General features: G+C 50.5%; 1 protein-coding gene across 1 annotated transcript; it reads right to left on the bottom strand.

Moving 5' to 3' along the window:
• Positions 1-2147: 2147 nt before the first annotated feature.
• On the bottom strand, positions 2148-6559 carry Mcl1 (MCL1 apoptosis regulator, BCL2 family member). The gene is made up of 3 exons (XM_021650517.2): positions 5854-6559; positions 5386-5633; positions 2148-4650 (listed from the first exon to the last, which is right to left on the bottom strand). The coding sequence occupies exons 1-3, from the start codon at positions 6437-6439 to the stop codon at positions 4534-4536; spliced, it is 951 nt and encodes a 316-aa protein (XP_021506192.1). The 5' UTR covers positions 6440-6559; the 3' UTR covers positions 2148-4533.
• Between the last annotated feature and the right edge of the window lie 9556 nt (positions 6560-16115).

Below are 16115 nucleotides of genomic sequence, written 5' to 3' on the forward strand. Positions count from 1 at the left end.
TGGCTCATCTGGCGTTCAAAAGGCTCTGGGTTCCTACCCTAGCACAAGTATGCCAAACCTTAGTTGTATCAAACGCAGGGGTGGGAGTGCGTGTTTGTGTCATTCCTCCAGTGATTCTGAGTAACAGTCCTAGTTGGCTTTAAACTCCTCCCAAGTGGTGGTGAAATTAGGATGTGTGCCACCACAGCCACTTTTAACCATTTCCCCAAACAACTTTCCAGGCAGCCTGAACTGGCTTCAAGCCTCCCAAGCGGCAAAGGCTGCCCTCAACGGCAGGGCCTCCATCTCCAGCCACCAAGCTTCCCAGGAGTGCACCATTTCTCTCCTGGCCTCACATCTTGTTTGAGACAGGATTTCTCTGTGTAGCCCTGCATCCTGGCCTCACGAGATCTGCCTGCCTCTGCCTCCTGGAGTGGCTTGCACCACTGCCCCGGGCTTGATTCAAGTTCTTAAGGTAAGGGCCAGTCATGAAACATCAGTGGGGCCCACGGTGGTGCCATGTAAGGCCAAGGCAGAAGTATCCAAAGTTCAAGGCAAGCCCAGGCCCTGTGTCAAGAACTGAAAATTATCTCAACAGGAACCATACTGAGAACTTAATCCAGGTCAACATTTGGGGGCCTGTCTTTGAGACAGGGTCTTGTTATATAGCACAGGCTTGCTTTGGGCCTGAGGCAATCCTTCTGCTGGGATCACAGGTGTGCGCCAAGCAAGATTTAGCATGTTAAGTGTCACTGTCCCAACATGCCTCTGCTAAGGGAACACTTCTCCACAGATCTGCTTTTTCAGTCCTAGGAGCCAGACTTGGGACCTCGTGAGTTCACATAGCCACTGAACCACATTCCCAACAAATGGCCTGCTTTCCTTTTCCTCTGTGCCTGAGAATGTGAACAGGGCTCCAGATAGGAAAGCATCAGTTCCTCAGGTGATGAGCTGCCTTCCATGGATGCTGGGAACACAGAGCTCCTAAATGGCAGGGTCATCTCTCCAGCTCTTGCCTCCCCCCACACACTTTTATAACATTTCACTATGCAGGCCATGGCAACCTTGAGGTACTGCTGGGCAGCTTTACAGTAAAAAGTCATCTGGTAATGAAACCCACGTGAAGAGGGAACAGATGTTTTAAACCATCAAAATCGAGAAGGCGCAGGATCCTGTTTGCATGATTAGCGTTTGGTGTTTGTGGCTGAAAACCACTTATGCAAAACTCAAATTTGCACATTTCCATGGTGATTCAGCTTCCTTTCAAGGTATTTGACAATAAAGGTAGGACAGTTCTTCAAACTGGCTTCTTCTCGACTTGTTCTTGGAAGAAGGGACACTGATGGATAGCAAGCCCTACTAAAAACCTCAAGTGATGGATCTTGTTCATCTCAAAAGGACTCTAAGGCGGAGACGTTGCTTGTGTAACCCTCTGACATTAAACATACCCAGCCTTTGGGCTGGTGAGGTGGCCAGCAAGCCTGAGTTTGATTTCCATGCCCCACAGTGGGACAGCCTTGACTTCCAAGTTGAACTTAGTTCCTCCCATGTCATGAAATCATTTTCCTGTACACTGACACTTGGTATCTCACAAGCTGAAAGCTTGCAGTTGACTGGTGGGTTTGGGAGGTTGGGGGGGTTCTTTTGTCCAAGCACATGCCCTACAAGGGGTAGGTTGATCACACCCAAAATCCTGCAAGAGCATTAGAAGTTCAAGGTCTATCTTGGCTAGTGAACATACAAGAAACTTGGCTTTCTGCTAAGAGATCAGCTAAGACTGTCTCCTCAAAGGGAACGAAAAGCATTCTCCCTCACCCAAATAGCACAGTAGTTTAAAACAGTGTTCCATTAAAAACAAGACTTTCAATTTAAACTACAGGCACCACATTCCTTTGTTACAAGGGAAGTCAACTTTGTGACATTTGCTTTTAACTCACTTAACATGTATTCACTCTACTGACTTCTCTAAAAAGACTTGTGTAACAGAAACGCAACAGGCCAGGAGCAGGATCTAGAGGCCAGCCTGGTCTACAACACAAATCCAGGATAGCCAAGGCTACAGAGAAACCCTGAACCCAACCCCTACCCCACCCCGCTCTACCCCCCCCCCAAAAAAAAGAGGAAGGCGATTAAAAAAAAAAAAAGACCCATACCACACCTTACTTAGGAGAAAAAAAAAAAAAGGTTTATTTATTTTTCCTCAGGGATAAGAAACAGAAGTTAGGGAAACATTTTTTTTACAAGCCACTTGGTCCTAACCCTTTCGGTAACAGCTGTTAAAAATGCCGGCTGCTCTACCAAAATGAAGGTGTCCACCCTGGGTAGCATGTACATGCTGATGCTTGAGCAATGTTTTCCCTGAGAAGTAAAAGACAGATTTACTGAGAGCCATCTTTCCAAGCAGCCCCTCCCTCTTCACTTTGGAGGCGGTGCCCCAACTACCCAGCTAGTCAGCACTCAAGACCACATGCCTCTTCTCCATCTAAATCAATCTCTCTTCCCAAGCACTTGGCCTCTCCAAGTCTTCACAGCCCCACACCTAAGATACCTACTAAGATCCTGTCTGTACTTCAGCTCTCACACCTGGTGAGCTGGGAAGTCAGGCCCCTAGTAAACAAAACTCACAAGACTGGGTACGGGAGGCTAACCTTCAGTCACTTGAACTTACAGGGCTAATCAAACTACATAAAGTGCTTTTAACCCTAAAGAGACAAACATAAATTAGCAATTTATGGATCAAAGAGGATAAATAAATACAGGGGTACAACAGCTCCAGCAAGATGACCTTATGGGCAGGCAGGGCACTTCTTCCCCATTACATTCTTAGTCATTTGATTCATGCTCTATTTTTATCTTTAGTCCTGACTAAAGGTCAGGACTTGAGAGGCCAGCTTTCAGACGACCCTAGCTCAAACACTTCGGTTTACCAGTGGCTTCATACATCCAGAGTTTTCCAAACTCACCTTTCTCTAAATTTAAGTGAGCTTATTCGAGCAGACTATAGATAAAACTATGCAGCTCACGCCAACTTTTGAAATTCCCAAGGAGACTGTTGGTTTTCTTGCCAAAATTCGACAAAGTAACAACGGGAAATATGCCAATCCAAAAATGCCCATTGCTGTTACTGTTGTCAGGGGCTCAAAGAGGAAGTATTACTACCCTCTTACAAGAAAGTTCTGCCAATCCTGATAGGAAAGGAGGGAGGTTACTCATGTTCCCAGTTTTGGGGGTGAGGATGGGGATTCTACTGCAGAGAACCAAGATGGCCAGTCAAGATTCCAGGGAGGAAATGTAGACTTCAATTCTATCTGTGGGGGAACAGAGAGAGCACAGCAAACAAGCCGGTGTGTAAAGGGAGAGGAAGGAAAGGTTAATTCAATACAACAGGCGGGACATCTAGAGACAAGACAGAAATTCAAAACAAAGGCTGGCGATAATTAGTAGAAAAGAAATACGTATTCGTTTTATTGACACCACCAGGCTTCACCTTGCATTGAACAAGTAAGCCCCGTAAATAGCACCATTGTTAAGACTCTAGAGCGCTCCCAAACTTCACAACTTCACTGTCAACAGGGTTGGATCAAATGCCTTACATCTACCTGTGATCCTTAAATACAAAATCAGATTGGAAAATTAAGCCTGCATAGTTATGATTTATTCTACAACCAGTCCACACATACAGCTGGTTCTGTATATACTCTAGAACTGATCATGACAAAGTCTTTAAAAAGCTGTAAGAAATAGATTTCTAACTAGAGAAGTTGCAATTTTCAAAAGGGCATGAAAAAAACTAGTCCCAAGAGTTCCCTCTTTTTATGTTCAAAGAAATAGATTTTCTGTAAAAATATATACAATTTTTACAGACAAATATTTTATAAGCGGCTTTTTTTAAAAATTGAGGCTATTCCGTTTGGTAACTAATTAGTGAACCTTAAGTCAAGTACGTTTGGCCATTACGAGGCTAATAAACTTAAGAATCATCCAGACCAAGCCAGTGTGGACTGGTCTAAAGTCCCACTTGGGCGCTGTCAGGAAGTCCACCTGGCAAGAGCGCGCCTCCTTTCCAATTCTCGGACAGCACTGCAGCGTCTAGTCATAGTTCGGTCACTTGTAGCTTAAAAATCCATTTCCTACAGGTCACCACCATTGTTACCGCTCCTCTTCAACACTACAGCAGAGCCATGGATTCTGCGAGTTTACTGAACTCTATGACTAGCCTGGTGACTGGCCCCTCTTCTAGTTTTGAACAAGGAAATCGAATTTTCTATCCACCCACTCTCATTCAATCTACAAGTCCTCCTCCACGGCCTCCCAAAGTTGCTGAGAGTGAACTTTGCTTCTTTCAGACATTAATCTTCCAGAGGGAGCACTTTTCCCATGTATTTATTCTTGTTAGCCACAATCCTGTTGCCACTTGCTTTCTCTCTGGCTATGTTGCTAGAGAAGAATTCATGGATTGTTAAAGGCGGGCAGCTTCAAGTCCAACTTGATAAATACACTTGTGTCCACAGAAGCATGTAGTTTGGTGGCTGGAGTCACCCACCGCACTCAAGGCTATCTGATTAGGTAAGCCAGACCAGCCCCTACTCCAGCAACACCTGCAAAAGCCAGCAGCACATTTCTGATGCCGCCTTCTAGGTCCTGTACGTGGAAGAACTCCACAAACCCATCCTAGAAAACAAAAAGAAAAGCACATTTTTCAAGTATGGGTTTCTGCCATCGTAACCCTAAATACAGAAGGGGGGAATTAAAACATCTCCCACAACAATGGTGAATCCATTATCCACTCCTAGGATGGAAAAAGAGGTGTTTGTAGAGTTCTTTTCAGTGAATTCGGTTACACTCAACTTACAGCAGCCGTATTGCACCTCAATTATTTTGGCATATTCTGAACAAAAGAATTGTGAGGCTCCCGTTTTCAGACAAGACAAAAATTCTAACCACTCTCCAGAGACCCCTCTAGCATTTCCTATATGGGTCAGTGCGTCCTGACAGGGCTGTGTGCACCTTACACCAGAGCTCTTTGGGTATTAACTTCTAAAATGCAGGCTCTACCCCGTAGGAGCCACCTGATTAAAATGAGGGGCCCAATGGAAACGTAATTTAGTCACCACAGGTGGCTCTTACTTCTGCACGGTTTGAATCCACTGCTCTGAAGATTATCCAACTGAATTAGAAGAACAACCTACAGAATACAAGGCCTTATGGTACAATTCAAAACGAGTCATAACCGCTTTCTCTCTGGACCTACCACTTACAACGACCGACATCAAGCAACCAGAGATACAGAACTTCGATCTGAAACCGGGGAGGAGCTCCGTAAAAACCATTCCGTGCTCCCACCTACACAAAACCCTGCACCCCATTTCCACTCCACCGCCCCTTTAAACGACGAGGCAAACTTACCCAGCCTCTTTGTTTGACAAGCCAGTCCCGTTTCGTCCTTACAAGAACATCTGTTATACTTTCTGCTAATGGTTCGATGCAGCTTTCCTGGTTTATGCTCTTCAAGTGTTTGGCCACAAAGGCACCAAAAGAAATAAGAGTCACAATCCTGCCCCAGTTTGTTACGCCATCTTTGAAAACATGGACCATCACTCGAGAAAAAGATTTCACATCGTCATCGTTCTTGATGTCCAGTTTCCGAAGCATGCCTGGGGGGGGGAGGGAGGAGAAAAGGCCGCAACCTCAGAGCCTCCTTTGTGCGCCGCGGGGCGCGACCCCTGCCCACCCGCGGCGAGGGGGGACTCCGGCGGACCCCACGCCGCCGCCGACCTCCCACCCTTTCCGGCCACGGAGAGGCTGAGGGCCAGCGGGGCGGAAACAATGCCTCCCGGCCGGAACGTTCGGGCCGCGCCGCCCCGGCGCCCTTACCCTGGAAGGCCGTCTCGTGGTTGCGCTGCACGCCGTCGCCCACGCGCCGCAGGGTCTCGAGCGCCCGCCGGCCCGGCGCGCCCAGCGGCTTGGCGTCCTTGCGGCCGCCCGCCTGCTCCCGCAGGTAGCGCGAGATGATCTCCAGCGACTGGCGGTACAGCTCGTCCTCGTCGTCGTCGTCGGCCGGCGGCGGCGTGGAGGGCAGCGAGCCGGCGGCGGCGCCCTCGCTCCCGCGCTCCAGCAGCGGCAGCGCGGCCGGGCGCTTGGCGAGCGCCTCCGGCTCGCAGCCGTCCAGCTCGTCCTCGGCGGCCGCCGGCGCGGCCACCCCCTCGGGCGCCGCGGCCACGAGGCCCGGCGGCCGCCGCCGCAGCCGCTCGGAGGCCGCCGCCGCCGCCGCGCCGCCGTCGGGGTCCTCGGCGCCCACGGGCGGCGGCCGCGCGGCCGCCTCCCCTCCCCCCTCGCGCCGAGCCTTGGCCTCGTCGGCCGCCAGGCGCGCCCCGGCCGGGGAGCCGCCGCCCGCGCCGAGGCTGGCGCCGCCGCAGTACAGGTTCAGGCCGATCACCGCGTTCCTCCGCAGGCCAAACATGGTCGGGCGCCGCCGGCTGAGGGGACGAGAGCTCGGGAGGACTGCGACGCCGGGCTCGAGGCGGCCGAGAGTCCGGAGCGGGCTGGGCCGTCCCCCTGAGCCGCCGCCTCGCCGCTCTGACGCAGCCGAGCGCTTCCCGTAAGGGGCCGGGGGCGGAGTTTCCGGAGGGCTGGGCGGGGCGGCGCCGAGGCTCTTCCGGCCTTCGCTTGCGCGGCCTTCCTAACGACTGGGGCGGGCGGCGCGCGGGAGCCTGCGCTTGGCCCGCGGGTCCTGCGTCCGGCGCGACTGCGGGCGCCGCTGGCCTAGCGCTCGGCTTCCATGGAAGCAGGGCCTGCCGCTTTGTGCCGAGTTTTGAGTTCCAGGCTGTCCTGGAACTCCCTGCGTAGCCCAGGCTGGCCCTAACGTTAGGCAGTACTGACACGACGGGTTTGTCCTACCCGCCGCGTTTATGTTTGGATTGTTCGAGACAGGGTTTCTCTGTGTAACCCTGGCTGTCCTGGAACTTATTTTGTAGACCAGGCTGGCCCTGAACGCAAAGATCCTTCTGCCTCTGTTTTCAAGACAGGGTTTCCCCAGGTAACAGCCTTGGCTGTCTCCTGGAACTCACAGAGAGCCTCCTGCCTTTGCCTCCCTAGTACTCCGATCGGTACTAGGCGTGTGTCAGCGCTCCTGGCTCTGTGTGGTTTTTCCGCTATGATCCCCAGTGTCCCAAAATGAGGACGCTTCGTGGGCGTGAGTTATTATGTTTAGCTGTGAAAAGTTTCAGCCGATGAAAGACTCCTGCCGCAGAATCCCAAGCCTGAGAACCTGAATTCCATACCAGGTACCCAACCAAAGGTGGAAGGAGCAAGCTGATGTCACAGAGCTGTCCTCTGGTTTCCGCAAGAGTCTAGCCCCTCGCCCACACACACACTAATAACGTCTAGAAATGAATCTTGTGCGGTGGCCTGTACTCAGTTGGTGGAGTGCCTGCCAGGCCTGGGGAGGCAGAGGCAGGAGACTCAGGTGTTAATGATCATCCTGGCTACACAGTGAGCCTTCAGTCTAAAATAATAAGGTTAAGGGTGTCACTCGGTTGGTAGAGAGCTTGCCCACCCCCTGTGGGAGGCCGGGGCTGATTCCCGGCGCCCCATAAAACGGTGGACATCTCTGAGGCTAGCCTGGTGTGCTGGCTAGACTTACGTCAACTTGACACGAGAAAATGCCTTCAGTGAGGTCCGACCGTAAGGCATTTTCTTCCTCAGTGGTTGATGAGGGAGGTCTCAGCCCATTGTGGGTGGTGCCATCCCTAGGCTGGTGGTCTACAAGGAGGCTGAGTCCCTAAACAGCGCCTGCCTCTAGGTTCCTGCCCTGCAGAGTTCCTGTCCTGATGACCTTCAGTGATAAACAGTTACTTGAAAGCAGCCAAAAGCCAAATAAACCTTTTCCTCCCCAAGTTGCTTTTGGTCATGGTGTTTCCATAGCAACAGAGATCCTCACTCTGACACCTGGTCTACATAGGAAGCTCCAAGACAGCCAGAGTTACGTGAGACTGTCTCAAACAAACAAACAAAAAATGATCAGATAAAGGTCCCAGGCTGGGACGGTGGCTTAGCTGGTAGAGTGCTTGCCTAGCATAAAACCTGTAAAGTGGCTGTAACACCTGTAATTCAACAACTTGGGAGGCCCAAAAACCAAACAAGGAGTGGGAAGAGGACTGGCCAGTGAGAACAGCTGCTGTCAGACCCGAGGGTCCCTGCAGCCTCCGTGGTGGAAGGAGAGAAGCAATCCCTGAAAGCTGTCTCTGACCGCTGCACACAAGGTTAAATCCATATTCTCTTCCTCCCCCCAGTTTTTAGAGGCAAGGTGTCTCTGTGTAGTCTTGGCTGTCCCGGAACTCCCTCTGTAGGGCAGATCTGCCGACCTCTGCCTCCCAAGTGCTAGGTTTAAAGGCCTTCACCACCACTGCCTGGCTTAAATACATAAATACTGAATCTCAGGTAAACAAGGAGCCAGAACCATAAGACTGCAGAGGCAGGATCCAGACTCCCAGTGTTACAGGATGGGGCAGGGGGGGATGCAGAGAAGCACTTTGTGGCTGCAGTGACTGAGAAATGCTTCTGTAAGGAACTTTTCATTGCGAACGATCAACCGCAATATGGGACGGAATACACAGGAGGCTTCAACAACTTAAATGTTGGAACTGAGAGAAATTCTTGTGGCCTAGGTGACTTGAAGGAAAGCTTTATGGAAGAGAGAGTTTTACCCAGATTGGCCTCCAATTGGAGGCCACCTTCCTGCCGCAGCCTGCTGAATTTTGGAAGTATGGCCTGAACTTTTAAAGAAATATATTTAATTATGGATGGGTACAGGTGCATTCAGAAGCTAGAGGTTTGTGAGCCACCTAACTTAAGTGCTGGGAACTGAACTTGGGTCCTCTGGAAAAGCAGTGTGCTAGCCTAACCACTGAGCCATCTTGCCAGCCCCCTCTTAAAAGTTTTTTGAGACAATGTGACTTACAGCCTAGGCTGGACTTGAACATGCCGTGCAGCTGAGGATAGCCTTGAGCTAATGAATTCTCCTGCTCTGTCTCCAAGGCCTCCTATTGATTTGGACTCTCATAAGCAGTTGGGAAACAAGACACTAAACACCATGATGTGTGCTCTAATTCAGTTTCGTTACTCTAAGTGTGGGGTTGGGATGAACCCACAGAAGGTGGTTCATCCCACCTGGAGGCTGGAGGCGAAGGAGCAAAGGAGGAGTCTGCTGCAATACAGTAGCCAAGTAAGAATGTTCCGGATGGCTGCGGCGGTGCACACCTGAAAGGCCATCATTCTGAAGATGGGAGGCTAAGCCCAAAGCCAGCCTAAGCTACACAGAGTCCGTCTCTCAGAAACAAAACAAAACAAAACAAATGCTGGAGCTGGGAGTGGTTCCCTAGGCCTGCACTCCCAGCCCGTGATTGACAGAGGCTCAGGAGTCCAAGGTCACCCTCTGTTACTGTTACATAATGAATGACTCTCAGGCCAGCTGGGCCACACGAGGTCCTGTCTCAAACACCAAAATCACCAAACAAGTTAAAAACAAAATCAAAAAGAGAGAGAAATGACAGGAAGCTCTAATGAATGAGCGGTGGAAGGGGAAAAACTGGAAGATGGCTCAGGGCTTGCCAGCCAACAGGCTGGATGATCTGAGTTTGATCCAGGGGCCCAAGGGGGAAGGACAGAACCAAGTCCCTCAGGGTGTTCTCCGACCCTCACAGGGTGCCAGGACACACAGCTCCCAGCCTGGTCTACAGAGTGAGTTCCAGGATAGCCAGAGCCACACAGGGAAAAGCTATCTCAGGGGAGGAGGCCGGGAGACAGGACCAACAACAAACAAATGAAAAGGCCACTTTGTGGCTGTTTTGTGTTTCCCATTGGAATTCATATCTGTATGTCTAGGTGCCTGTCATGGCTGGGACATCTAGTTTAATTTAAAAAGCTTGTTACACGTATGTATGTATGTATGTGTGTATGTATGTTGTATGGGGGCGGTACACAGAAAACAACTTATGGGTGTTGATCCTCCATTTCTACTGTGGGTCCTCAGGCTCAAACTCAGGGTGTCGCGTTTGGCAGCAAAGCTTGTACCTGCCGAGCCATCCTGCTGGCTCGAGGTGAACAACAGCCCTCCCAACCCCCAGTCAAGCCTACTCCTGCCCTTCGCTGTTCCTTCCTCTGGTGTCCACATGCTTTCAGTCACGATTCACAGGCCAAGCCGCAGACTAGTCATCAGACTGAAGAAGACAGACTCTTGCCTCCTTTTGGGGTGGGATTATGAGTCCTCTGAGATTGTGAAATACAAGGGTTGGGCTGGGGGGCGGGGGTGCTGCTCATGTGGTAGAGTGCTCACCCAGCATCCAGGAAGCCGGGGTTTGCCCGGATGTGGAGAATGAGTGAAATCCCAGGACCGGCAAGATGGAGACACTAAGCTCAGAGCCCAAGCTCATCCAATTTGTGGCCAGCTTGGCTGATATAAGACCCTGTTAAACAACTGCAAACATCGCCACCACCCCGCCAAAGAAAGGAAATATAAAAAAATGTATTTATTTTCCAAAAACTTGCATAGGCGGCACACAAACCCCGCAGTAACAGCAGCATGGGGTGCTGCACGCACAGCCTCAGGAACGGGGTGTGCATAGTGCGAAAGCCCAAACCTGAACGAACGTGGCTCCCTTCATCCTCCTCCACAGACAGGCAGGCACAATTTTTACGACTTCTTTTTTCCAGACAGGATATGATGTAGCCAGGCTAGTCTCATCCACTCTGTAAGGAAGGGTGCCATCTTCATTTGTGTGTGCAGCGAGTGACCACTGGGTGTGTGTGCTCAGAGGGCCCTTCTGGGAGCCAGTTCTCCGTCCACCATGTGCTGAGAGATCTTGCTGCCTGAGCCTTAAATTTATGATCCTCTTGCCTCTACCTCTGAGGACTGGGATTGTAGGGATAAGCCACTATGTCCAGTTAATTAATGTTTGGTGTTTTTTTGTTTGTTTAAGCTTGTTTTTTAGGGGGGTTTTCAAGACAGGGTTTCTCTGTGTAGCCTTGGCTGTCCTGGAGCTCCCTCTGTAGAACAGGCTGGCTTTGAACTCACAGAGATTTGATTGCCTCTGCCTCCTGAGGGCTGGGATTAAAGGCGTGTGCCACCACCCCCAGCTTCCACATGTTCTTTTTAATAGTAGATAAAGTAATGGATTTCATTATTTCCATACATTTATGTCACTATACCCTGCTGTTACTCATCTCCCTCTCCCAAACCCTCAGAAATTGAGTTTAAACTGAGACCTCCCAAGGGAAAAGAGGTAGTTCAGAGTAGTCCCAGTGAGCTAGGAGCCAGCCTGAGGAAGTAGGAGTGCAAATATAAAAGATATGACAAGAGAAGATACAGAAAGACAGCAAATCAGGATGGGGCAGGGGAGTAAAGCCAAGCAAAAAGCAAAACTGCCAGTCAGCCTGGTCCGTGTTCCAGTGTGTATTTAGACACATCTCTATAGCAACCATCTGCTTCTTGTCTTTCTGTGACTGCACATCCTGAATTGCTTAAGTGTGGCCAAGGACGCCAGTAAGTGTAGGCTAGGGAAGTAAGTGCCCCCGAGTCAGGGGACCCATGCAGAAAACACAGTTGTTTGCTCCCGTGCGCCTCACCTTCTTCTGGCAGCGCTCGTCCTCTCTTAACCTCAGGCCTAGACCTTTATTAACAGGCCTTGCAGGAGCCCAGCTCACACCTTTAATCCCAGCACGGGGGAAGCGGGGGCAGGCAGATTTCCAGTCCAGCTGTGGTCTACAGAGTGAGTTCCAGGACAGCCAGGGCTACACAGAGACACCCAGTCTGGAAAAACAAAACCCAAAAAACAAAACAAAACCCAAAAGAACTGTACCTTGCAGGAGCCCCGCATGGCAGTACACACCTTCAAAGCTAGAACAGGGGCAGGTGCATCTTTGTGAGTGCCAGGCTAGACGCTAGCCAGGGCTACGCAGTTAGACCCTACCTCATCCTATCTCAACGACAAAAACCTTGCTGGGCATAGTCCCATCATCTTAAAGAGAAAAAATTTATATCTCCGCATCAATCTCCCAATCAAAGGCAGTACCCTGGTCTAGCCTTGCTCCCCCTCATGATAAGAAAAGGGTTTTTGTTTGTTTTGTTGAGACAGGTTTGTCTGTGTATACTTGGCTGTCCTAAAACTTGCTCTGTAGACCAGGCTGGCTGGAGCTCCCAGAGATCCGCCTAACCTCTGCTCCCCGAATTCTGGGACTAAAGGTGTGTGCAACCACCTCCTGGCAAGAAAGGGTTTTTTTGTTTGGTTTTTGTTTTTTTGTTTGTTTGTTTGTTTGTTTTGAGACAGGGTTTCTTTGTGTAGCCTTGGCTGTCCTGGACTCACTTTGTAGACCAGGTTGGCCTCAAACTCACAAAGATCTGCTTGCCTCTGCCTCCCAGAGTGCACCAACAGGCCTGGCTAAGGCTTTGTTTTTATTTTATTTTTTTTTCCAGAGCTGAGGACCGAACCAGGGCCCTTGTGCTTGCTACACAAGCGCTCTACCACTGAGCTAAATCCCCAGCCCCAAGGCTTTGTTTTTAATTTGCTGGTTCTAAGGATCAAACCCAGGGCCTCACGAGGCTACTCCTTCATTCTTTGTCTTTTTTTTTTTTTTGGGGGGGGTGAAAGAGAGGAGATGTCATCTCAAATAGTCCAATCTAGCCTTGAACTCTTGACCCCCTTCCTCAGTGTCCTCAATGCTGGGATCACAGGCTGGCTCCAGACTTAGGGAATCACTGTTTGCTGACCTATGACCTCTGTACCGCAGCCCAGAAATGGCTCAAGGTCCCAAACTTGAGTTATAGCACTCATAGGTAAAGTAAGTTTTGCAAATATTTTGTGTTATTTTTACCAGTTATGTAAACTTTTATCCAGTTGGGGGATCCCCTTCAAGAGCAAGAGGAAGGGCAGAGGCTGTGGCTTCCCATTTTCACCCCAGGTGCCACTTTCGAGGCCACCCACTAAGGGGAGAAAAAGGGGAGACTCCCATTGTGTGTGTGTGTGTGTGTGTGTGTGTAAGGGTGTTTTGTCTAGATGTATATCTGGAAGCCTGTGGTTCAGCAGCCAGAAAAGGGCACCAGGTCCCCTGGGACCACTGGAGTCACAGACATGAGGTGCTGTGTGTGCTGCTCTAGCGGAACAGTCAGTGATCTTAACCAGGAAGCCATCCCTGCAGCCCAGGGAGGTCCCGCCTCTTGCATGGTAGCCCCTGAGGGTGGGAAGGGCTAAGGCCAGGCTCTCTGTGTACAGTCACTTTCCACCAGGAAACCAGGGGGCATTTGGCCATGTTTTAGCGATTTCCTCCTTTCCTTGAGACAGGTTCTTCTCCTGTCCTAGCTTCTACTGTGTAGACCAGGTTGACCTCAAATTGGGGTTGGGTTACAGGTGTGAGCCCTTGTTAAGTTGCTCAGAAAACCCAAAACCAACCCCAGCTGAGCTAATAAAGGTGCTGGTGTGTGGGGTTTCTTAGAGAGAGAGAGAGAGAGAGAGAGAGAGAGAGACAGACAGACAGACAGACAGAGCACACCTCACATTGCTGCATTGGCGTTTTGCCTGCATGTACGACTGTGGATGTCAGATCTTGAAGTTATAGATGGTTGTGAGCTGCCATGTGGGTGCTGGGAATTGAACCCAGACCTGGAGGAACAGTCAGTGCTTTTAACCACTGAGCCTTCTCCTCTAGTCCCCTGTAGTTTGCTTCTAATAAAAAGAGTCTTCCATGGAGCCTTGGGTGAGCTCGTGGTCAAGTGAGGAATCTCTGGAGTCAGTTCCCACCACGAAAAAAATTTATTCGGGGTCAACCTTTGCCTTGAATCAACTCATTCAGAGTTGGAGTACAGAGGCGGAAGCTCTGATTTTAGCACCCAGAGGCTGAGGCTAGGGAGCCTGCTGCAAAGCCAGGACTGGATACCAAGACCTTGTCAAAAATCAGCCAGTCCAGGGACGGCAGGAACTCAGCGGTTAAGAGTGTTTCCTGCTCTTTCCACAACGCTTGAGTGTGGTTCCCAGTCTGCTTCTCCCAACCACTGGCGACTCAAGCTCATGGGATCCAATGTCCTCTCCTGGCCACCAAGGGCACCTGCACTCACATGCGAATACCTCAACACTGACACACATAAATATACAAGATGAAAAGAATAAAAATCAGCCCACCTGCAATCCTAGCACTCAGAGAGGCAGAGGCAGGTGCATCACTGTGAGTTCAAGGCTAGCCTCATCTACAAAGTGAGTCCAGGGCAGCCAAGGCTACACAGAGAGCCCCTATCTCAGAAAAAAAAAAAATCAGATCTGGGCATGATGGCACACACTTTTGATCCCAGCACTTGGGAGGCAGAGTCAGGTGGATCTCTGTGAGTTTGAGGCCAGCCTGGTCTACAGAGTGGTTATCCAGGACAGCCAGGGCTACACAGAGAAATGCTATCTCAGAAAACCAAAATAAACAAACAAATAATAAAAATCTTCAAAACTCAGCTGTCCTAGCGGAGAGGATCTGGGTTTAGAAGCTACGTGACAGGCTGTGTGTTTCTCAACCTTGTTTACATCACTTGTAAATGACTACGCAGAACTCAGTGCACGCTGATGCCCCACTAGTTCCTAAGTTCTCAAAACCTGTACTTTTGGATATTCCTTTTCTCTCTCTCTATTTTATCCGAGGCAGCGTCTCGATAGTTCAGGCTGGCTTAGAATCACTGTGTAGCTAAACTTCTGAGTTCAGCTGGCCCACCTGAGTGCAGAGACTATAACCATGTACCAACACCTCCTGAGGGCTTGGCTGGTGCAGGAGGCTGGTTCTAGGGCTTTCTGTGTGCTAGGAAAGCCCTCCACCAACCAACTGAGGCACACCCAGCACTCCCCAGCTGGGGCTTGGGGAATTAAGCCGTAGTCCAGGTGAGCACCGGGCTGGGGCCAGCAGTAGCTGCACATCTGCCTTCTCCTCTCCTCTCCTCTCCTCTTCTCCCCTTCCTTTCCCGGTCCCTTCCCTGCTCTCACTGTGCCGTCCAAGCAGACCTCAACCTCCTGGGTTCAAGTCCTTCCCCCACCTCCAGCTCTAGCTGGGCCTGCAGGCTGTTCTGCCACACCCATCATGGGCATTTCTGTTCTTTTGGGTCAATAGAAGAGGAAGTGATGCAGAAATCCAATAGAGGAAGCTGGAGAGTTACTCAGGCTTTCCTAATCATAAAAAGCATTTTTGAAATGACCCTTAATGTCAAGGCTCAGGACAATTGAATGATGACGCCAGGACTTTCCTTTGTGCAGCGAGTTAGGATTCATGTGGGGCAGCTTCAGTCACAGTATGTGTCTGTGCCAAAAACACAAAACAAAGCAAAACAAAACCCCTCCCTCATAGGTCTGTTGATGTTTGAATTTCTCTTTCCCTTAGGTTTCATGTAGCCCCAGCTGGCTTCAGGCTCCCTGTCGCCAAGGACGGCCTGGAAGTCTGGAGCTTCCTGCTTACGCCTCCCTTGTGCTGGGATTACAGGCATGCAGCGCCTCAGCCTGTTTGAGTTTGAAATCCTGTTACCTGAGGTCACCCCCACGCCCAAGCTCCAAGACCGGAGTTCAGTCTCTGGGTCCACCTGGTAGAGGGAGAGAACCCACTCCCCAAAACTGCCCTCTGCCCTTCACATTCACAAAACCGTGCTACACACACGCACACACACTCGAGGCCCTCCCCTCCCACAGACAAATACACAAAGGCGAAGAATAATTTTTCAAAGTAAGTGTAATTTGGAAAAGGATAATGATGTTGTCTAGAGATGTACAGCATTCAGGAGGCCGAGGTGGGGGACAGTTAAGTTCCGGGCCAGCCTGAGCTAATACTGAGTCTGTGTTTCAAACACACAAAAGGAGGCTGAGTGTGATCCAAGGAGGGAATCTAGGAATGACTTGAGGAACTCGACGGATTATGTAAATTCCCTCTATCCCAGCTGTTCCTCTCTGAGTCTTCTGATAGGTGTAATAAGCGCGCACCCACAGGGGCCGTGGAAGCGGCTCAGGTGGCGGAGGGCTGCCTGACACGCACCGACCTGTGTTTGCACCCAAGTACCATGTACACTAGGTATGCCGGTACACCCTGCGAACCTAGCCTGTGCGACGTAGAGACAGGTGGGTCAGGACTTT

This window comes from Meriones unguiculatus, chromosome 10 (genome assembly GCF_030254825.1).
Source record: "Meriones unguiculatus strain TT.TT164.6M chromosome 10, Bangor_MerUng_6.1, whole genome shotgun sequence".
Lineage (NCBI taxonomy): Eukaryota > Metazoa > Chordata > Mammalia > Rodentia > Muridae > Meriones > Meriones unguiculatus.

What these genes read in the sequence shown, in the direction of transcription:
- Mcl1 (XM_021650517.2), bottom strand. Translation starts at nt 6,439, where the DNA reads ATGTTTGGCCTGCGGAGGAACGCGGTGATCGGCCTGAACCTGTACTGC. An exon ending in CCACGAGACGGCCTTCCAGG is followed by an intron (nt 5,634 to 5,853) that starts GTAAGGGCGCCG and finishes TCCCCCCCCCAG; the next exon opens with GCATGCTTCGGAAACTGGAC. An exon ending in TTGTCAAACAAAGAGGCTGG is followed by an intron (nt 4,651 to 5,385) that starts GTAAGTTTGCCT and finishes TTTGTTTTCTAG; the next exon opens with GATGGGTTTGTGGAGTTCTT.